Source organism: Cervus canadensis, chromosome X (assembly GCF_019320065.1).
Source record: "Cervus canadensis isolate Bull #8, Minnesota chromosome X, ASM1932006v1, whole genome shotgun sequence".
NCBI lineage: Eukaryota > Metazoa > Chordata > Mammalia > Artiodactyla > Cervidae > Cervus > Cervus canadensis.
Genome location: NC_057419.1, coordinates 71643573 through 71667796, shown reverse-complemented (window position 1 = coordinate 71667796; position 24224 = coordinate 71643573). Strand labels below are relative to the sequence as shown.

Below are 24224 nucleotides of genomic sequence, written 5' to 3'. Positions count from 1 at the left end.
AAAAAGATAAAGCTGCATGAAATGTTACTGGATGGTGAAGTTAGAATATGAATGGAAAACATTGTAGGGGGCGTGGTGGAAAAGTCCCAAGTTTTTATCTAGCGTAGTTTGCTATTAAGAACCCTACATGAACATTTTTGACCTCCGTCCCTTATAGCCCCCAGCTTGTAGTCTATTTACACTTTATTCCTAAAGCTTGCCATCTCACATCCTTGCTTGTAATAGTTTCCTACTGCTGGTGTAACCAGTTACTACACATTTACCAACTTTAAACAACCCCAGGTTTTAATGTTGCAGTTCTGGTGGTCAGAGTCCAAAATGCATTGGACTCACTTGACTAAAATCGAGGTGATGGCATGCCTGCATATCTCCTGGAGGATCCAGGATAGAATCTGTTTCCTGACCTTTTCTACCTTCTAGAGGCGATGGAAATTCCTGGGTATGTGTCCTGTGCCTCCACCTTCAAAGTGCATCACCCCAGTCTCTGACCTTTGCTTTCATCCTCATGTTCCCTCTCTCTGAATCTAATTCTTCTACTGCCCTTTTATAAAGATGCTGTGATTACACTGGGCTTACCCAGATGATAGTCTTCCACCTCAAAATCTTTCAGTTAATCACAGCTGCCATGTCTGTGCACTGTGCAAGGTAACATCCTGACAGCATCCAGGAATTCAGATGTGAGCGTGTTCGTGTGTGTGCATGCTTAGCCACTCAGTCGTGTTCTACTCTTCGCGACCCCATGGACTGTAGCCCACCAGGCTCCTCTGTCCATGGAATTCTCCAGGCAGGAATACTGGAAGAGGCTGCCATTTCTTTCTCCAGGGGATCTTTCCTACCCAGGGACTGAACCCCGGTCTCCTGCATTGCAGGCCGATTCTTTACTGCCTGAGCTGGAACAACAGGAGAAGATGGCAGAGGAGTAGGACGGGGAGACCACTTTCTCTCCTACAAATTCATCAAAAGAATAACTGAATGCAGAGCAAACTTCACAAAACAACTTCTGATCGCTAGCTGAGGTCATCAGGCGCCCAGAAAAGCAGACCATTGTCTTCGAAAGGAGGTAGGACAAAATATAAAAGATAAAAAGTGAGACAAAAGAGCTAAGGACGGAGACCCGTCCCGGGAAGGGAGTCTTAGGCGGCCTTGCTTGGGCTAGGGTCCGGGCCTGAGTGCCCTGAGGACAATCGGAGGGAGCTTCTGTGAGGTGCCAACTTGAACTGTGGGAGACCAAAAGAGAGAGAGAAAATTAACCGGCCAGAACACACTGCCGGCCGTTCGCAGAACAAAGGGACGAGAAAGTCCAGAGAAGAGCTCGCAGGCTGCGGACCGGCCCAGCCCCGCCGGAGGCAGGAGGCGGGGGGAGGGGAGGGTCGCGGTGAGACACAGGGCGCAGGCACCCGACCGGCGCGGGCGGGGACTGGGGCTGGGGACGCGGAGGGCGGAAGGCGCGCGCACCCGACTGGCGCCAGCGGCAACTGAGACTGGGTCCGCGGAAGGGAGTGAGTGCGCCACACCTGGGGATAGCGCGCCCATCAAGCCCCTCGCTGCCTGGACCGCTCTGACGGGGAAGGCACAGAGAGCAGGCGCAGCTTTTCCTTCCGCGCTTTTGTGTAACACCCGAGGGCTGGAACCTAGCGCAGCGCGGGGCGCGCTCCATATAGAACAGCCGGGAGCCTGAGCAGCGCAGACGGAGAAAGCAGCGTCAGCCCCTCCCGGCAGCGCCAGCCCGCCCCCGCAGGGCCAGCCCCTCCCCGCAGCGTCAGCCCCGCCCCGCAGCGCCAGCCCCTCCCCGCAGCGTCAGCCCCGCCCCGCAGCGCCAGCCCATCCCCGCAGCGTCAGCCCCTCCCAGCAGCGCAATGGAACTAGCTAACTGAATAAGAGCCCACCTCCGCCCGCCTGTGTCAGGGCGGAAATGAGGCTCTGAAGAGACCGGCAAACAGAAGCCAAATAAACAAAGGGAACCGCTTCAGAAGGGACTGGTGCAACAGATTAAAATCCCTGTAGAAAACACCGACTTCACCGGAAGGGCCCTGTAGATATCGAGAAGTGTAAGCTGGAACGAGGAGCGATCTGAAACTGAGCCGAACCCACACTGACCGCAACAGCTCCAGAGAAACTCCTAGATATATTTTTACTTTTTTTTTTTCTAAGTAAGGAAAAAAAAAAAATTTTTTTTTTCTTTTTATGTTTTTTCTTTTCTATTTTTTCTCTTTTATTTTCCTTTAAAATTCCCTATTACTCCCCCATTACTCCTTAACTTTCATTTTCATAGATTTTTACGATTTTTTTAATTAGGGGGAAAAAAATTTTTTTTTCTTCTTTCTTTTTTTTTTTTTTTTTTTTTTTTTTTTTTTTTTTTTTTTTTTCTTTTTTCTTCTTTTTTTTCTTTCCGTTTTCTCTTTTATTTTCTATTTTTCTTTTTCTCTTATTTCTTTTAAAGTCCTCTAGTACTCCTCTACTACTCTTCATTTTCATTTTCACTACACTATAACCTTACCAAAAAAAAAAAAAAAAAGAAGCCCTATCTTTAAACCGAAGATTATTCTCTCCCAATCTTGACTCTCTGTTTTCTACCTCAGAACTCCTCTATTTCCTCCTTTCCCCTTCTCTTCCCAATCCAATTCTGTGAATCCTTGTAGGTGTCTGAGATATGGAGAACACTCTGGGAACAGACAGCTGCGTAGATCTGTCTCTCTCCTCTTGAGTCCCCCTTTTTCTCCTCCTGCTCATCTCTATCTCCCTCCTCCCTTTTCTCCTGTTCATGTAACTCTGTGAACCTCTCTGGGTGTCCCTAACAGGGGAGAATCTTTTCGCCATTAACCTAGAAGTTTTATTATCAGTGCTGTATAGTTGGAGAAGTCCTGAGACTACAGGAAGAATAAAACTGAAATCCAGAGGCAGGAAACTTAAGCCCAAAACCTGAGAACACCAGAAAACTCCTGACTACATGGAACTTTAAGCAATAAGTGACCGTCCAAAAGCCTCCATACCTACACTGAAACCAACCACCACCCAAGAGCCAATAAGTTTTAGAGCAAGACATACCACGCAAATTCTCCAGCAACACAGGAACATAGCCCCGAATGTCAACATACAGGCTGCCCAAGGTGACACCTAACAGATAGACCCATCTCAAAACTCATTACTGGGCACTCCATTGCTCTCCAAAGAGAAGAAATCAAGTTCCACGCACCAGTACACTGACGCAAGCTTCCCTAACCGGGAAACCTTGACAAGCCAATCGTCTAACCCCACCCATTGGGTAAATCCTCCACAATAAAAAGGAACCACAGACCTCCAGAATACAGAAAGTCCACTCCAGACACAGCAATCTAAACAAGATGAAAAGGCAAAGAAATACCCAACAGGTAAAGGAACATGAAAAATGCCCACCAAGTCAAACAAAAGAGGAGGAGATAGGGAATCTACCTGAAAAAGAATTTAGAATAATGATAATAAAAATGATCCAAAATCTTGAAAACAAAATGGAGTTACAGATAAATAGCCTGGAGACAAAGATTGAAAAGATACAAGAATTGTTTAATAAAGACCTAGAAGAAATAAAAAAGAGTCAATTAAAAATGAACAATGCAATGAATGAGATCAAAAACACTTTGGAGGGAACCAAGAGTAGAATAACGGAGGCAGAAGATAGGATAAGTGAGGTAGAAGATAAAATGGTGGAAATAAATGAAGCAGAGAAAAAAAAAAAAAAAAGGATCAAAAAGAAGAGGACACCTCAGGGCTCTGGGGAATGTGAAAACGCCCCCAACATTCGAATCAAATAGGAGTCCCAGAAGAAAGAAAGCTAAAAAGAAGAAAGGCCATGAGAAAATACTCGAGGAGATAATAGCTGAAAACTTCCCTAAAATGGGGAAGGAAATAGCCACTCAAGTCCAAGAAACCCAGAGTCCCAAACAGGATAAACCCAAGGCGAAACACCCAAGACACATATTAATCAAACTAACAAAGATCAAACACAAAGAACAAATATTAAAAGCAGCAAGGGAAAAACAACAAATAACACACAAAGGGATTCCCATAAGGATAACAGCTGACCTATCAATAGAAACCCTCCAGGCCAGAAGGGAATGGCAGGACGTCCTGAAAGTAATGAAAGAGAATAACCTACAAACTAGATTACTGTATCCAGCAAGGATCTCATTCAGATATGAAGGAGAACTCAAAAGCTTTACAGATAGCAAAAGCTGAAGAGAAATTCAGCAACCATCAAAGCCAGCTCTTCAACAAATGCTAAAGGATTCATCTCTAGACAGGAATGCAGAAAGGTTTATAAACGTGAACCCAAAACAACAAAGTAAATGGCAACGGGACCACACCTATCAATAATTACCTTAAATGTAAATGGGTTGAATGCCCCAACCAAAAGACAAAGATTGGCTGAATGGATACAAAAACAAGACCCCCATATATGCTGTCTACAAGAGACCCACCTCAAAACAAGAGACACATACAGACTAAAAGTGAAGGGCTGGAAAAAAATATTTCATGCAAATGGAGACCAAAAGAAAGCAGGAGTCGCAATACTCATATCAGATAAAATAGACTTTCAAATAAAAGCTGTGAAAAGAGACAAATAAGGACACTACATAATGATCAAAGGATCAATCCAAGAAGAAGATATAACAATTATAAATATATATGCACCCAACATAGGAGCACCGCAATATGTACTGCCTGAGCCGTCAGGGAAGCCTGTGAGCATGTTTACGGATAGGCTTTTCTGCCTCCCAGACTGACAATTGCACTCATCCCTTGTCCTAGACCCAGGATTTCCTTTCCCTTATAAAATCTCTCCTTTATGACCTCGCTTGGCTTTTCCCTATGACTTCACCACGTCCAACCTGGAGCAGAATTAATAGATTTCCTCTCTCTACTCCCTTAGCGCATTATACTCACCATCTGGCAGTAGGGCCAGTCTAATTAAGTAGGCAAGTATTTGTCTCCTTTATTGGCCTGTGAGCTTTCATTAGAGTGCATTGCATTATCTTTGTGTCCCCACTGCACCATTGCATACAATCTTGGAACTAGTATATGTTTAATAAGTGTTTATGAAATGATGAGTTTGAATGCTGACATTCAACTGCATATAATAGCAACCACATTCAGTCTTTCTTATTTATTCATTTTATTTTAGTTAACATGTATTTATCATTGGATTAAAAAGATGAATAAAACACACCCTCACCCTGGAGGCACTTGGGTAGAACAAAAGACATATAGTTAAAGATATAAGCCAATAGTGTGGGGTGGCATGTAAAGAAAGCTGATAGATGGAGATAGTTTCACAGGTGAGAGGGATGTGAGTTAAGTCTGCAATGGTGGTAATAATATAATAGTAATGATAACAATAATGGTGACAACAGTTAGCTGCAATAAAAACAGTAACAAGAATAGCTTTCATCTATTCAGATTGTTCTATATGCCAGTGCTGTTCCAGGTATTATGTTATATGTACTATAATAATCCTGTTTTAGAAATGAAGAAACTATTTGAAGAAGTTCAGTTCAGTTCAGTTGCTCAGTCATATCTGACTGTTTGCAACCCCATGGGTCGCAGCATGCCAGTTGGTGACTTTGAAAGTCACCAACTCGTGGAGTTTACTCAAACTCATGTCTGTTGAGTCAGTGCTACCATCCAACCATCTCATCCTCTGTCGTCCCCTTCTCCTCCCACCTTCAATCTTTCCCAGTATCAGGGTCTTTTCAAATGAGTCAGTTCTTCTCATCAGATGGCCAAAGTATTGGAGCTTCAGCGTCAGCATCCATCCTTCCAATGAATATTCAGGACTGATTTCCTTTAGGATGGACTGGTTGGATCTCCTCGCTGTCTGAGGGACTCTCAAGAGTCTTCTCCAATATGACAGTTCAAAAGCACCAATTCTTCAGTGCTCAGCTTTCTTTATAGTCCAACTCTCACATCCATACATGACTACTGGAAAAACCATAGCTTTAACTAGACAGACCTTTCTTGAAGAAGTTATTTGCCCCAAATTACAAAGCTGATAGGTAGCAAAACTGGGTTAAGAACCCAGACAGACTGATTGCTTATAATCACTGTGATATGCTCATTTTGCATAAGATTTAGTAGTGATCTATGAGTAGCCCAGTAGTGAATGGTATTCTTTTTGTTTTGTTTTCAGAATAAGTTTAATTATGATAAAATTCACATAGCATAAACTTCAGCATTTTAAAGTGTATAATCAGTAGTGTTTAGAAAATATTCACCCCAGTGTATAACCATCACCAGTGTCTATTTCAGAACAATTTCATCATCTCTCCTAAAGAACCCCTATACCCATTAGCAGACCTTTCCAAAATGTCCCCTTTTCCCAGCCTCTAGCAGCCACTGTCCTGCCTTCTTTGTCTACAGTTTTGCCTAGTTGAGTAGTAGTCTTAACAGGAAAACAGGCAAACAATCTCAGGTCCGTTCATCTAGAAACTGAAGCTTCTTGAAATTAGGTCACTGATAGCATGAGCTACTATGTAACAATAAGAAAATACCTGAGAACCTCAGTGAATGTTTATATATAGTTTGCATTGGAATTTCTGGGTCGAAATTTTAATTCTGCAATGAGTATAGCAAAGCTTGAATGTCTATGACTAGATTCATTTAATCTGTCTTTCAATAGAAATGCAATAAATTGCCTTAAAGAAGTTTGTAATGATGACTGTAGATTGACCAAGATGTTGAATATGTGAAATGCTCCATAATTCATTTTTGTTTTCCCTAATTCACAACTGTTTTGAAAGATTCAATTAAGGATCTTGATGTTTCCAAATTGATGCTTTCCAAACCAATTTAAAGAAATAGAATAATAAACTAGCCGTTTTGCCTTTTAGAAATGAAATGAGTGAAGAAATAATATTTTGAACAAGAGTGAAGGAATAGTGTGGTTAAGCTAGAAGGTCTTATGGTGTCTAGTTGGCTCCTGGAGTTTCTTGGGCAGCGCTGATTAAACTCACACTGAGAGAGGAACTCATTCTCACTGCTAACCTGAAGGCTGAAGATATCAACTTGAAGATTTCCTGCTGCTCCTGTTACTGCAGTGGCTAGGAAATGGGATTCTGTTTTTAGGAATGCATGCCTGAGTCAGGTTTGCACTTTAATGTGGCAGTTCCTCAGATGTGTCTTATGATTTGGCTTTTTGGACTACGTTTCATGTATGTCTTTATAGGAACTCCAGGTCCTTGGTTAGAAAACTGAAATGGGCTATCGTCATTTATAGGAGCTGGAGTTAAAATAGCTTATTCTCAGTGCTTATTTGAAAAATTCCCTGACTCTGACTAAAATGATAATGGTGACATTTTACAGCAAGTGAATGGGTTTTGATTTTGTTTTGTGAATTAAAATGTGTCTTAACAGACTTTTATTAATGTGAATGAATTAATCATTTCAAAATGCTCAGAGGTTTCTGAGGTTTTAGGAGAGCAAAAGAAAAAAAAAGTGACTGTCAAATCACCATTTCAGCTTTCTCATCTTAATAAAGTCACAGTGATTGAAGGCTGATGATCAGTTCTCAACTGTCTTGCAAAAAAACTTTGGCTGTCATGGATTGACAATATAGTTGAACTGTGTTCTAACTTGCTCCTTTTTGAAATTCAGTCTTGCAGCTCTACTATCTCAGTCTCATACAAAAATAAAAGGGAGATGATTTTCTGAGGAAGACAATGTTCATTTCAGTTAATTTCACATGAAGTATTCCCCCCTCTTGAAATCTAACACTAAGCTAGTGTTCCTTCTGGTATCCCTCTGAGAGCCTTGTGATAGGAAGAAATGATGTATTTTCTGGTAGTTTTCATATACAGTATATTTTTTTGAACAGAGATGAAGTCTTAGAGTTCTCTTGAAGTATCTTATGAAGATTTTTTTTTAAAGAGAATTTAAAAATTATAATGAAATCTTTAGAGGCATAGAATTTATGATTTCTTCTCAAATGGAAAGAATGATACTGAATAAAACCATGTTCTACTGCAGCATGAAACATTTAAAATGTCAATGTTAGGTAATTTATTGGTTGAAAATAAATTATTAATGAAATAATATTTTTGAAGGGATTGTTTCCACTTATTTAAACACTATTCAATTCTCTAAATAAAGAGAAATTCTAAACCTTAGTTGAGTGTAAGATTTTAACATATTGTAATGGGCCTATGGAAACATAATTTTGGTATTACTGGTTCTGATTTAACTTAGGAACCCCACAACATATGGGAAAATAGAATACAAATCCTGCTCACATTCTTTCCATTTGTGAAATTCATTACCCTGATTGTACATGATTAAAGCCTAACAGAAATCATATAATATTGCTATATATTTTTAAAATGTATGTTTTTCTTCTTTATCTTTGCTTTAGGGTACAGCCTTTAAGAGCTGGAAGATGAAAGCTCCGATTCCTCACTTGATTCTCTTATATGCTACTTTTACTCAGAGTTTGAAGGTAGTGACCAAAAGAGGTTCTGGTATGTAGTGTTCCTTCCTTTTCTCTCATTGTGGCTTAAAGTGATGGTGTTACGTTTATACATGTACCATTTGTGAATAGGTTGAAAATTATCCAGGATCCATATTGTGGAAATACTGTAGATTTATCTTTAAATGAGTGGAGCATAACTTACAGGGAATTAGAAAAGTGGGAGTAGGTTGAAAAAGACATGGTTTATTTTGGTAACTACTATGAATTGAAATGAATTGAGTTTGTGGTTGATTTCATTTTATAGTATGATTTTCAATTTTCTTTATAGAGTGTCATTTAAATTTTTGCATGGAATCATTGTGAATTTTTTTTCATGTTAACTTTTACTGTCACCATTTCGATGTCAGCTATAGTTAGGGCAGATTCTTTGCTGATTTATTTTGCAGTTTTTCTTTTTTTAAAAAACCCAAAGTTATTAAAGAAAATGTCATGGGGAAGCATCCTAACATGTAAGTAGGAAATATCAGAGATGAAGTAGAATAGTAATATGAAAGCTGCTGCTAAATAGAAAAATCTTGAGACTTAAGGAAAACTTTGATGTTAACATACATCTTGGTTTTCAGTTGACTGTGATTCTTGGAGTTAGAAAAATGTATGAGACAATTGAAAAAATAGCTATTATCTGTGTGAAGTTATATTACATCTAACAAATCACTGATAATAATATTGCCACATTCACATTTTACATGGGGCAACAGAATTTTTTTTTTCCAGAATTTTTGAAGCTCTAACTTTTCGGTACAATGAAGGATGGAATGTATTGTATTTAGTTGCTGACACTAGAATGTGTTATCTGTTAGTTCTAGAGAGACAGTGGGAAAAAGAAGAGAAAGTGTGTAAGAGGCTACAGAGTGTTGTGATATCAAGGACTGTACAAACAAGCATATCTTTGGAATTCAGAAAGGAGAAGGAATGAAAGGAATGAGATGGGGCCATGGCAACCATTCTTGGTCCCTTAGGTTAAGAGACTTCAAACTCATATTTGATTCGACAGTGAAAAGGGCCACATCCCAGGGAAATAGGGAGCAGTCTGCTGTTATGAGCCCCAGCTTGGGAGGAAGTCTGGGGAGTCCTTCCTGCATATGCAGGCGGATGACACCACAGGCTTGAGAGTTAAAGGAATTTGGCCTATTAGCTCTAGAACTGTTGGTTGTTGTATAGCTGTTGTAGGCAGTATGAAAAAAATTAGTGTTTCTTTGTTTACACATTATTTTGTCTGTTCCTCTTGGTGGATATTTTTGAATGAGAGAAAGCCCTATTATTATATTATAATATATTATAATTATAATATTATAGGGCAGTATTGTAATATAGTAGCTTTTGAAATTTGAATGGATTACTGGCAAATAGCAGATATGTTGATTTCTTTGTCTGCCAAGTGCGAGGAAAGTTGAGCGTACCCGTGGAAGTTAGAGTTGGTAGAAGGGGGAAGTAAACTGTGATGAAAGCTGACAATTTCTATGACAGTGATATTTTATAGAATAGCAATTTACATTAAAAACACTTAACACGGATCTTTGAGGTATTGGTCACATAGAAGAACACTCATCTGTATAAGTATTGTAACAAAACGCAACTCTCTAAAATGGAAATAGTGTTTGAGTCTTAATAACTTCATTTTTCTGGTTATCATTTTTTATTATGTAAAATGTTTTTGTGTATGTCATATCTCTGTTTTCTTTGTCAAAATGCAAGCGTGATTTTTTTTTTCCATCATCAAATAGTGGTGACAGGTCCATTCTATATTCTAATTTTGGGAAAAGTTTATTAAATTGGAGCTTAACTTTGTATGTTTGAGAAGCAAGGGAGCAGAGCTAGAAATGTGGGGCAGTTGGAAAATTCATATCTCTTGCAGCTCCAGAGACCTGAGAGAATTCAGTGACCTGTCTCAAGTTCAATTTTTATGTTAATGATCTAATTACTTTAAGAGGGTGGTAATAAAATGCTGTCCTAAGTTTGGCAAACGTTCTCAGACTTTGTTCTCTTCTGTTTACGAATATTATTGTCACTTAGCTTTTTAATACCTCTGAAACTGAATGTGTTTTCTGTATAGTAATGTCAAAATGACAGGGCAGGTACTGAGATTTAGTGGCATGTTTGATTTCTTTACTTTTCTGTATAATATGAATGAAGTTGGCTCCCCCCAGTATCTGTGTTAAGATCTCACTGTTTGGAAGTTTATTTGTTTGATTTTTTTATATTAAGTATAATTTAGATACTGTTGCTTTACCCATAGACTTTCATAGCTTGCACACATTTCAACTGATGCCTGTTTCCATGGCACCTTTATTGAAGGAAGCAGATATGTAGCTTTCTGAAGAGCAGCATTACTGATCTCCATAGATCAAGTAGAAGAGGAGTGCACTTGGCATCTTCTTCAAAGATTAATGGCTTGATCTTCACACCCAGCCCAACCTGTAAAGCCAGAAGTACCAAGGCCAGGAAATAAAAATCAGTTTTTGATGTTTGATCTCACACATTAACCAACCAAGAAAGGCTCCTTATCCTTGTTCTTTTTTCTTATCATTTAATTCTCTTTTCTATTTCAGTTTTGTCAACCTTTGCAAGTTCCATAATCATGACTCCAAAGCCAGTGCTTTTCACGTGCCTTTTGCTAGAATATTATTTTTAATCCATTGTGACCATTAGAAAAGCAAAACTAGATATTTTAATAACCAAGAATATATTAAGTATGATTATGATACCCACAGTGATGTTGAGTTTTTATGGGATGTTAATTGTGTATGGTGTTTACTTTAGGTAAACACATATGGTCATTCCATAAAAATTTAGAAGTAAGTATTTGCTTCTCATTAACAGAACTAATTTGAAAGCAATAGGAGCTCTTCATACCCAAGCTGGAGATGTATTATTTTTATCACATTTGCTTACACCCCCATTGCTAGTAATTTAAAGAACAAATTAAATATAAAAAAGCAGTTATATTATTCTAACATTCTTGATTGAAACACTAAAATTTTTACTTTGTAATGTTTTGTTTTATTTTAATTATCACTTCATGTACACATATGATACAGTCAAGGATTGGGTCTGGTCTCTCAGATAATGTTCTAAAGTTTTGCATATATTTAGAATCAAGGCCTTTGACATCTATGAGAGCAAAGAGCCTTTTTTACACATTAGATTTTTCTCTTGGAACAATTTTTTGCTTTGGGTTTAGTTTTTATAAGCGGCACTTGAAGAAAGAGGCAAAAACTATCAATATTACCCATCCTTTTCAAGTGTGTGAAGTGTTGTTAGCAATTCAGTAAGTAAACATTTGAGTAGCTGTCATTTGTAGAATTGTGTACAGAAACCACATGGAAATCAGATGCTTGCTTGGAGGGTCTTTGTATTTCAACCAGTTTAGAAAGGTTAACTTAATATTCTCATTGGTTTATTTCTTTCTCTCTCTCTCTCCTCTCTCCCTCCATTTTCTTTATTAGTGTATTTGCAAATCTATTTTGAATATTTCATTGTGTCTTGGTAGAACTTCTTTTTAACTATAAAAATATTACTATTTTGTTCGAGAGGTCGAAGTCTGTGAAATTCTATGTCTTTACAAGGTCATTCCAAGAAGATAGTATGGCCTCTGTTAATAATGGCTGTTCTTAAATATTTATTTTTATTTTGTGTAACTAGGAGAGTTTGGAATACAATTCAGGGGCAGAGAAATAATGTATGCATACAAAGTATGTCAAGTTTTGGGAACTAAAGTGTGAATTGTGATTTGGCCTGAGTTGGGACACTGGAGAGAAATGAAGCTAGAGGAACCTGGATGTAGAGCTTAGAAAAGAGAAAGAGGTCTAGACTTTTTGTCTGTTTCTCCCTGCTCTCATATCTATTTCTAGGCTATAAGCTGACAAACTCAAGAACCATGATTTATATATGCTTATAACCTCTACAGTGCCAAATATGGTGAATGTTTCAGAGTCAGGGTTCTAGGAAATGTCTTAATGAAGTAATGATTATATAAATGAATGAATGAATGAATCAATCAATGGCTTTAATTTTGAGGCTAGGTTATATCTATTAGAAAAATAAAGGTAAAATAAAGACATTTAAGAAAAAAAATGTTCTTTTTAAAATAGAACATTTTTTTTCTTAAATGTCTTTATTAGTACAATGTATAACATGAGACCACTGAAGCAAAAAGGGAAAACTCAGAATAAGCAATATCTAAGATAGAGGGTTTATATGAAGACAATAAACTTTTGCAAATCATGAGTCTTTACATTATTGATATGTAGTTCAAAATCTGTTAGAAGGACAGGAAAATGATTCTTTAAATATTATCATACTGAAATTTTATTATACTTAGTGCTGCTTTAAAGAAATATTGCCATCATGCAAATGTTTTGATTTTAATGGTATTGTTCAATATAGACCACCATGAAAAAGGGTGTAGTTCATGATTACTGATTAATGAAATGTAAGCCAGTGACTTTAGTATACAAAAAAAGGTATTCACAATTATTAGACCAGATGGAGAAATGGAAGTGACTATAATATATAAACCAATGATTACATATTATTCTAGAAAATATTTAAGATACGTTAAAGCTACCTAAAGCTGCCAGCTATTACCACAGGGGGTTGATCTTCTCTTCATTCTAGAAATTGACAATGGCCACTTGTTTATGTAAAATGCAGTTTTAGATGCAGTTCTTTCTGGCAGCAAGAGGAAAACAAATCTCTTGAGGGTTTCTCAGACTCGTAACTCAAATCCCAAATATAAAAGATAAGGGTAGTTAAATAACCAGTGACACAGTTTAGGTTCTAACCTTTGTGTTTGTTATTTTTGGATCATCATTTCTTCAGGTTAAAGAAATTATGCTACTGTGTAAGGAACGTGAGATTTAACTGAAGAAGAGTAAGAAAGTCTAGTGGGGTGCTTCCATCTCATACCAATGTGATTTATGTGCATCAGCTCTCTTGGGCATTCCTGGATGTCAGTGAGCTTAATTTCACATGATTAAGAGACAACCTAGCCCCCCCAGCATCTGCCTTTTATTATGTTACCAAGTGTTTATTCCCAGTTTGTCAAACATGTCAAAAAGGATGAAACGTTTCTCTTTTTTCCTTTGGTATAATTTGTAAGACCAAACTTCTGAGGCTTTGTTTCTTTCCTTTTTGAAGTGAAAAAAAAGTGCACTTTACTTTTTATTGGGAAAAAATCCTGCTCTTCTATTTATCTCATTTTTAAAAATAAAATTTGAAGTTAGATCTAGAATAATTTTGATATTCATTTGAAATGTCTTTAATCAGAATAAATCTAACAAACAAATGGACCCTACACATGCCACATGAATAAAATTTATCTAGTAACTGTGTTTAATAATCATGTGATATACCTAAGAATTTCACCATAAACTTATTTGTTCAGTTTTAATTGTCAATACAATTTCACATAGTGTTGGTGTAGATTAACGTTCATCGTGGAGACTTATGCCTGGTTTGTGGTGAATTTACATGGGGAAGACACAAGTCAATAGGGATGAATCTTGCAAGTTGAGTAGGATTTCAGTTGGGAGGGGAATATTGCAAATTAATAAATATAGCAGTATAGCAGTGTATCATGGGGATAATAAAAGGTATATTTTTCTATTTAGGGAGCAACAGTAAGGAGTCCGTCAATGCTAGGCATTTTAAATCATGTTATGAAAGTGATGTTAATTCTAGAGGCAGCACAGGGGTAACTACTGCTGGACCAGAGGATCAACTCCTGATCAATGGACAGTCTACTGTAGGCTTGAGGGTGATCCCATGAGGTGACCTGGAAATTAGGGACACTGTTGTGTTAGTATCCAGTTGCTGCTTTAACAAATTACTAAAAATTGAGTGGCTTATGGCCACACAAGTCTATCATCTTACAGTTCTGGAGGTCAAATGTCTGAAATAGATTGGTAAGGCTGAGTTCTTTGTGCAGATTCTAGGGGAAAATCTGTTTCAGTGTTGTTTACAGCTTCTAATGACTTCTTGCATTTCTTGCCTCATGGTCCCCCATCACTCCAATCTCTACTTCAGACATGACATCTCCTTCTCTGACTCTAACTCTCTTGCCCCCCTCTTTCCCTTAGAAGGGCCCTTGCGATTACATTGGACTGGCCTAGATAAACTCTTCATCTCAAGATTCTTAGTTTAATCAAATCTGCAAAGCCCCATTTGCCATGTGATATAACATAGTTACATGTTCCAGGGATTAGGATATGGACATCTTTGGGAAGGTGAGTGCATTATTCTCTCTACCACAACTGATGATTTTCTGAGTCTATCAAACACATCTATTGGACTTGGACTGGAGATTAGAGAGAGGATGGTCTTTCAGGATTTAGATGGGATTGGGGGTGATAAAAAAGAGAAGTTGAAACTTTTTGCTGAGGGGAAAATGTGATCTGTGGTCTGTGATAAAGAGGAGCTGGGGAGAAAGGGAGGAGAAGGAAAAAGAAAACAGGAGAAAGAAAGAGAAAGGAAGGCTGGGAAGAAGAAAGAAGAAACAGACTCTAGTGAAGCTTTGGATCTTGATAACTTTTAAGAATCACATGCATCCCACAAATACACTTTCAGAAATAACCCCTTTTCCTTTGTGGAATCCTAAAAGTCTGCTTTCTTTTTGACCAAAAATGTTTGACACAAAAATGCTTTCCTGACTCAACATAACAGCAGGGAGAACAGGGAAGACAAAGAGAAAGTAACATTAAAGTTAGAACCCATTGAGCTTGGTGACTAGATGTGGAACATTTGAAAAAAAAAGAGGTGGAGAAAATAATTCTGCAATAGGAAGATTGCAGGGCCATCAATCATATTAAAGGTTTCCAAAGAACAGAAACTTGGAAGGACCACTTAACTTAAGTAAAGGGAACTGTTGATAGGTCCTTGTGACAAGATGAAGCCCAGAAAGTAGATGGGCCGTAGAGTGTGAAGGGTTTCATGTGTTCTATAAGGGATTTTGGATTTATTGTCTAGAAACGAAAAGTTTTGGCTGAGCTAAAACTAATTAGCTAATTTGGCTAATTACTTTGCAGGTCCCTTTAGTAGAAAATTTGATCTTTGAGGTTGGGTCTCTGATTTGCTGATCCTATTTATTGTGGTGTCTTCTATACACCATAAAGCTGAAACTCCTTGATGTACATGGAATAGTGCTATATGGTCCATCAGTAAAGCTGCCGTTACAGTGGAGGAAACACAGAGGGTCAAGCTCTAAGGAGCCACATGTGAGAGTGACATGGTCAGATCTGTTTGGGGACAGACAGTGGTCCCTGTAGGAAAGGCTGTAGTGGGATTCCAGAGTGAACAGTTAGGGCCTTAATAAAAATGATATTCCACCATACTGAGGGTCTGAGAAACAGTCATAGGAACTGAAAACATGTTTCTGCAGAAGAATAAATGGGATCAAGTGAACGTTCAGAGTTGAATTGTGAAATCACTTGAGGAGAGGTTATGTTGACAGTGTCATCAATTACAGAGAGAGGGGCAAGGACTGGTTTTTTCAGGGATAGGAGATAAAGTGAGTTCAGTCTGGAGCATATGAGCTGTGGCAGTCACTGGAACCAATAAGCTGATGGGTTGGTTCATCTGGAGTTGTATTAGTTTCCCGTAGCCGCTGTAACAAATTACCGTAAACTGGGGGACTTAAAACAACAGAAATCTATTTTCCCAGCTCTGGAGGCCAGAAGTCCAAAATCAAGGTCTTAACAAGGCCACATTCCCTGGGAAGACTCTATAGGAGAATCCTTCCGTGCCTCTTCCATCTTCTGGTGGCTCCTTTTTCATCTGCATCATTCCAGTCTCTGCCTCCATCTTTACATGGCTGCCCCTTCTAGATCTCTAGTCTCCCTCTCTCTTTCTTTTGTAAGGACACTTGTTGTTAGATTTAGGTTCTTTTTGGATAATGCAGGATGATCTTATCTTGGGATCTGAAAGGTGTCAGATTAAAAAAGTATGTGAATGTTATAGAAAATAGTATAAGGGCTGTTTATTTTTGTTTAACCCTTAGAAATTATTACTCTTATTATTTTTTCTATTTAGGTAAAACAAGTATAAAGCTCTTGGTCATGATAATAAGACCAAGATCTTTATGATAATAAGAATTATTGTACTATAGAAAGGATCAACTTTTCTCCAATCAAAAAGTTTTTGACCTAGATATCAAATATGTTTGCATAGACTAATTTCCTGAATGTAGGGTAATACTGCTTTAATTTTCATTCCCTTATTTCATACAGACAGGTAGGAAAATAGCTTACAAGTGTATTAAAATTTTCCATGGTTAATCTTCATGTTGACTATTATAGAACATTTCCACAAATAACTAATCTTGACATGCCAGCTTTGTCTACAGCAGTGATCACTAAGAAAACACATACTTTGTGTTATTTTTATAGAAGTGGTTTAGGTTGGTCTGGTGAATATTATGAAGCCTATAGAGTTGCAACCTAAACTTGGATTTCAATCCAACCACTAGTAAGCCTTGATTGATGGAGGACAAGTCATTGAACCTTATAGAACCTCAGTTTCCTTTTTCATGATGTAAAAGTTCTGAACTGCAACATCATCAGTGGAAATAGAAGTTTGTTATTTTGTTCCTTTCACAAGCACTTATTGAACAGCTTGAAGGAATACTCAGTACATAAAATGGTACCTTTTTTCTGTAACATATTTTACATTTTTGCACATTGATCAAACAAATTTAGATGGGCAGAGTTTGTAGTCAGAGTGTTTTGAGGCCCATGGGAGGAGGCTGCATTTAGCTTGATCCTACACACTTTCCCTAAGGCTGCATAGCAGAGGGTGTTATCAGTTTAAAACAGACTTTCAGTTAGGGAAAAATTATGATTTTTGTTTGTCTTATTAAAAAGCACATTCTATATAGTTAGAAAGCTCAAGTAAAAAATAAGGTACTTTCCCTAGCAGGTGGTGATGTGTCTAAGTGAAATTAGGTTTGGCAGTTCAAAATACTAAGCTATGTTTTAGCTTATTTTTGCTTATTTACGGCAAATTTCCTTTTGTAGAATTGTAGTCTCTTAAGACATCTAGAGTGCTGCCTTGCATGGAAAATGTTGCCTTAAGGCAATGATAGTGAATAACTTTGGTAAAATTTAAAATCTCTGAGGGTTGTATATAAAGATTTCTTGAAAAAGTATGTGTAAGGCTCTTGCAGGTATCCTAAACACTATTCAATACTCAGTTATATTTTACTGCTTCTGCTAAGTCGCTTCAGTATGTCCTTAAAATATTTTCCAATTTGTATTGCTGCCTTGATTTCAGTTATGTTCTATCATTGGTATTTTACTTTTATTTCTAAAAGCCTGTTCCAGTTACTTTGTATCCCGGATATGAGAAAAATATGTTGTAAATGATAAAATTTTCTCAGTGATAAGAAAAGGCTTAATATTCTAATAAATTAATATGTTTTTCCTCAATATATTTTCATATTAGAAAAAAAAAAGGACAACTTCAGCTTGAAGATTCTTCCAGTTTTTCCTATAAAGATGTCCTATAAAGTAATTGAACTCTCCGATGCCATCTGGTGGCTTTTCAGAGTTGGTGGAAATTCAGTAATAAATCACAGAAAAAAAAAAAAAAACAGAAAATAAACATGGGAAGAAAACTTTTAATGAATTATTGCTCAGAAACTATTTTAATTGACCATAATATTTTCCAAACATTTATTGTCTTCAATTTATTGCCTTACATTCTAAAAAATGCATAGATTTCTGTTCTTTTGGGGAGATTTTTTTACATAGAAATTTTCACTGAGATTTTTTAAGGAGACCAAAAATTTTATTTTTAATAATGCAATCATCATGTCAGTTTGTAGCTGTGCATTAGCACTGTTCAAATTGTGTAGACAAATACATTCATATTATAAAGTATTTTTTTAATTATTAAAAAATATGTTGCTGTCATTAAGGTCTTGTTATTATAATGATTCAAGTATCAAAAGAAGACAAGTCAATAAAGATTTTTTTCATTTATTCACTAAATAATAGCTGCTGGTAGAAGTATGAAAGTGAAGAACATGGAAGGATGAATGTACAATAAGCTACTTAGATTTTCCTGCTGGTCTAGGGGGCTGGACCTGGAATAGGAGGTAGAGGGGTCCAAGAATGGTCAAGCTAAAATAAAGCACTAGTCATGAGGCAAAGTTAACTTGAAAAAACAATGGCTCTTACCTGCATATCCCGAAAGAATGGGGTTCAACTTGAAAGGACTTTCTTGGTTGGCAATGTTTGTATTTTTAAAAATTTCCAAAGAACGTTGGCTTTTATAAATATATTTCCAAACACATACACAAGTACTAACATACTAAAAAACTTTGAAAAGAATCTCTGTTTTCAGTTATGAGTATTTATATATGACATGCACAGCTATATTTGCTTATTAGTTTCTTTTAGGATTTTATGCATTTCTGACCTAATGCTGAAGCCCCTTCATCTTCCCAAAGGACAGAGAAATAGGTTCTTCATAGAGTTGTTAACAAACGTTTATTGAGTTCCTACTGTGTGCTAAATAACATTGAGTGACATCAGGTGTGCCTGGGTATGAACGAGGTTAAAATGTTTAGATAACTGTAGAATTTGACTTTTGGATTCCTTATTTAAAAAACAAAATTATAGGAAGTTATAGTAAAAGAATGTGAAATGTTTTATCTTTGTTAGGCTTGGTCACTTTGTTTTCCACATTTATGAATTGTATTCTGAAAATTGTGATACAATTTCCCCATAACTTTGATGATTATGGTTTTGGAAGTATATGGAGTGCTTATTTTTGTAGCTGAATGCTTTTTCACATTATAAAATCCATGTAACATAACTTTGGTAGTGCTATAGGCATTGTCCTTTCATATTCACTACTCAGTTATAGTTACTCTTTTATACTTAGCAAATAGTTTTCAAACAAAGCATACTATAAACAAGCAATTTAAATTCTTCAGGGGATTAAAAAACAAGAACCCTTTTCCATCTCTATTGTTAAAGATCTTGTAAAAAATAAGTGATATGAGACCTACAAGTATAGTGTATTAGTTCCGTATGTTGTAAAAATTACCACAAACTTAGTGGCTTGAAACAAAACAAATCTATTATCTTACAGTCCTGGAGGGCAGAAATCCTAAAATCAATCAGGGTGATCAGCAAGGCTGCATTCCTGCTGGAAGCTCCAGGGTACACGCCCCCTCCTTGCCTTCTCAAGCTTCTGGATGCTCTCAGCATTCCTTGACTTGTGGCTCCTTCTGGATCTCAAGTCCCATGGCATAGCATCTTCCAAGCTCTCTCTCTGACCTCTACTTCTGTTGTCATATCTCCTCTAGTTCTGACTCTCTTCTTTGTCTCTTTGTGATTACATTTAGGGTCTATATGGTTAGTAAAAAAAAGAAATCTTCATATCAAGTTCCTTAATCACATCTGCAAAGTCCCCTTTGCCATACAAGCTAACACATTCACAGGTTCCAAGAATTAGGACATGGCAACCTTTGGGGACCATTATTTTCTCTGTCACAGAAGTACACTAGAGTAGTTTTTACATGAAAGAGTTTACTATGGTTGGAATACATGTACATTTGGGCACAGTATGGGTGAAGGAAGGAGGGAGTATGTCAGGAGAGGTGGAGAAAGATAAAGCCATATCACAAAGGATTTTGAATGGCATGACAAGAAATGTGAATATTATCTTATAGGAAATTGGGAACTACCGAAGAAATTTAAATAGGTGTATAACAGGATTGGCCTGACCAGAAAGAGCTCTGAGACCAGAAAGTGGGAAAATGGGGCCAATAGTCCAGGTGAGAAAGTCATGAATTGAGATGATAACAATAGGAATAGGAAGGAAAAGATGGGTTTGATTGCTGATACAGAATTAATAAAAACCAATGGCAGTGGAGAGAAGGAGAGGTGGAAGGTGATGCCAGTTGTTTTTATTAGGTTTAAAATTCTGTTGAGGATTAATAGCTTATTTTGTATTTCTAATCTGTATTATTACCGGACAAATACACAAGTTTTCAATAGGATGTACATTTTGTGTTTGGGGTTCAGACTGGCTCACTCCACATTTGACATGAAAACCCCATTTTGGAGCTAAACCCCTCTCTTGTAGTAGATCTCACATGTAGAGAGCATCTTTCTAAAGTCACTATTCCCTCTTTAGAGTTCTTTCAACGTTATTCTATCATGTGTGTCTCAAGTGGAGAATTGTATCAGTGAGTCTTCCTTTGCCCGTTTTCATTGAAATACCTCAAATGAACACAAAGGAGGGGCATTTTTAAAGGTGTCAGCCTTCTTTTAAAATACAGTATAACATCTGACATAGGCATACCTACATGCATGTACACATACACTGACATGCACACATGTATATGTGCAAATATACACACAGTTACCTATTCATTCACAAAACACATAATTTATCAAAGAACCACTATGTGCCAGGTGCTGCGGATTCAAAAATGACCAGGATATGTGATTGCCATGCTTTTTAACATCTGTGTTTTATTTACCCAACTAAATAGTATAAGCTCATTGAGTGCAAGAATATCTTATACATGTTTAAGTATATGTCTTTTAGAATCACTGGGCTTAAAGAGTCATTGCAAAATTAGTGCTCAATACATATTTGTATCTGATTGCTGGATTTAAGCACATAGATGGAATCTCATCACAGCAGTCTATTTTCCCATGCCAGTGTATGTGCGTGTTGTAACTTTTCTCCAATATGGGAAGTTCCTTGAAGGATGATATCTATATCATTCAACTTCATAACTTTTACAAGCCGTTACCCAGGTCCTTGCTCATAGCATTCTGTGACCAATTGTTACATGAGCATCTGAATGAATTTAACCTACATGAAATCAATAGTTTTATCAGAGTTCACACTTCTCCAGAAAGGAAGACTTATATTTTTTCTTTCGCTGTTAGGATGACCTGGCTATTCATGGTTATCACATATGCTTCCCTCCTGGAATTGTAATAGCTGAAGCCAGAAGCACTGAGTCTACCTGGGGAGGTGGATCTCGAGGTGGTATTTCTTTTGCTCGAAAGAGCAGCTTTTCAGTTACTTCCTTGTAATGAAAAGGGTGCAGTTTTTTCTTCCTTCTTATCCTTGGAGTTTTGGCCACATGTGCGGATATGTAGGTCACTCCATCAAGGAGGACTAGATGCAAGAAAGGAATCCTGTGTGGAAAGGTGGCTGCCAGGAGCAGAGCGTGGGCCAAAGCAGCTGTTTGATGCCTCCATGTGTCCCACAACAGATCAAAGCAAACCCTAGAAATGCTGGGCCACAAGAGTGGCCTACGACATTGAGGGTGTTTTATTTTAATTCAGAACATGAATTAGTTCAATTTGGCAACTTGCACATTCATTCTGCGACTCTGAAACTGACATGCCGCTCTGCAATGAACAGTGGTGACTTACTGTTTGTTTCAAAGGCGTGTTTTTGCTTCTTTGGGAGACATGCTTGGTTTGTTTTGTTCAATTTTTAATGATACATGATTTTATTTTAAATTTCTTTGGAAACTGCTTTGTATCCTAGGGTTTCCAGATTTCTCTGAATTGAGAGGAGGTTATTACCTTCTAAGTTTTCAATTAGGAAAACAAAACAAGTTTGGAAGCTCCGTTGGGATCTTGTAAGCCCTCTCAAAGCATGTTCTGAATGAGACAATTTTTGTGCAACTAGCTCTAATTGTCTGAGATGAGACAGTCTCCAGAAGCTAATTGAAGAGGGTCTCATTCCATAGCATGCATGGGGTTGATACAACAACCATTTTGCTTCTTTGGCTCTTTGGTTTGCTTGTTTTTTAATTTTTTGAGAGTCCATCCTTTCTTTCAGTATTTAGTATTTTTAAGGGGAACTTTTTCAAGTTTAACTTAGCTATTCTTTAGTGGTAAGGTTCAGGTTTTGGGTTCATATGGAAACCCTTCTCAACTTCTGCAGATTGCTCCTAAATCTACATCCATTCTGTTGACTTAATATGGGATTAGTAAACTATTAATGACCTTGTAGCCCTTGTGCTTTACCCGCATGTGATACTGCACTCTGTTCCAGTTTAATGTTTGTGTTCTGAATCACATCTGGCAGGTACAGAATCATATTTATCACATTTTCTTTCCTATGATCACCACTTGAGTGATTACCTTGTTGACATATTCTGAATTAGACAAGAACATATGCTTGGCTGAATTGATGCCTCACATAGAAACTTGCATATAATGAATTTTATCTGTGTGGTTATTTTAATTTTTGATTACATTATTGGTTTTAGTTTTATGTTGTTTATGTTTCTCCAAATCTGTTCCTTCATGACTTAAAAAATAGACTTCTCTGAAACTGGGAAAATTATGCAGACGTCATAACATCCTAGCTGGAAGAAGTCAGGCTTTGTATAATTGAGGAAGAATACTTAAACTTTATAGATGCATGCCATTCATTCTCTTATCATTGTGAATTTGATTTATGGTTTATAATATTGAGTTTAATAAATGAAAACAGAGTTGAGTTTAATAAATGAAAAAATAAAAACAGAATCATATCGACACTTCCTTAGACGTAATTGGAAGGTTTTCCAGAAAGTACCCTCAGATTGTCTCTTCTACAAATCTAGTGATGCTTGACAATTCCAGAGGAAAATTCACCATTAGGTGAAAGGGAGGAGGGCAGTCCCAAGGAAGAGGCAGCTCAGAGAACAGGGTAGGGAAAGTTTCTGAGACAGAGTATCGAGTAACTGATGATGATAGAGTAGACTCATGTCTTCCAACCACTCCTTTCTCTTGTGCCTAGTACTAGACTTTCCATCACACAATTTGGTCATAAAATCAAATCATTTTTCCTCACAGTAGAATGAGGTAGGGATCATGAAGAAGAGGATGGAAAATGTCAGTGGATAACATGGCTTAAACATTTTTCTGTTGTGAAGAAATCTTGAGACAAAGTTCAAGACTAGGAAGAATGGTGTTACAAGCAGTTCTGGTTTAAGGAAAATATCTAGATGCTATTTGAGATTATTTAAAAAAGAGAATGTTTAGTTCATGTTGCCACATGATGATGCCATACCATCTCTAAGTTACTGTTCAATGACAAATTATTAAAACTTATATTCAAGTTCATGATTGTATTTAATTTAGATGCCTATATCGCTGGGAATTACAAACACAAAAAACAAAAGTGAGCTTGCATTAATATATATAGTGTTAATAAGAATCTGTTTTCCTCTGTATATGAATATAAATGCATGTTCTATTATTTCATAAAGATAATTTAAACATTATTTATGTGATTATATAGTTACACATTTGGAATGGATATTAAGTAAGCTATGTACTTTTATTAAGAAAAAGTAAAACAGTTTCTCAGAAAGTTTGATATTCATTGGAAGCATATAAATATGAAGTGTTTTAAATTTCTGTCCCACTTTGTAACCAAAAAAGAGGTTATATTAATAGTGAAAGTGAAGTGAAAGTGTTAGTTGTTCAATCATGTCTGACGCTTTGCTACCCCATGAGCTGTAGCCCTCCAGGTTCCTCTGTCCATGGAATTCTCCAGGCAAGAACACTGGAGTGGGTACCTATTCCCTTTGCCATGGGATCTTCCTGACCCAGGGATTGAACCCAGGTCTCTTGCATTGCAGGCAGATTGTTTACCATCTGAGCCACCAAGGAAGCCCCCTTGTGCAATGACTATTTGTGGATGGAGAAGGATGTTAGTCTCTTCATTATTGTTGCTTTCTCTCAGCATTAAG

The 24224-nt window shown here is 37.2% G+C and overlaps 1 protein-coding gene across 1 annotated transcript in view; it reads left to right on the top strand.

Annotated features, from left to right (window-relative positions):
• The window catches only part of IL1RAPL1 (interleukin 1 receptor accessory protein like 1), a 1385702-nt gene that overhangs the window by 223841 nt on the left and 1137637 nt on the right, over window positions 1-24224 (top strand). The window contains exon 2 of the mRNA XM_043458964.1: window positions 8381-8486. Within this exon, the coding sequence (XP_043314899.1) occupies window positions 8405-8486 (82 nt within the window). The 5' untranslated portion in view covers window positions 8381-8404. The remainder of the gene's footprint in view (window positions 1-8380; window positions 8487-24224) is intronic.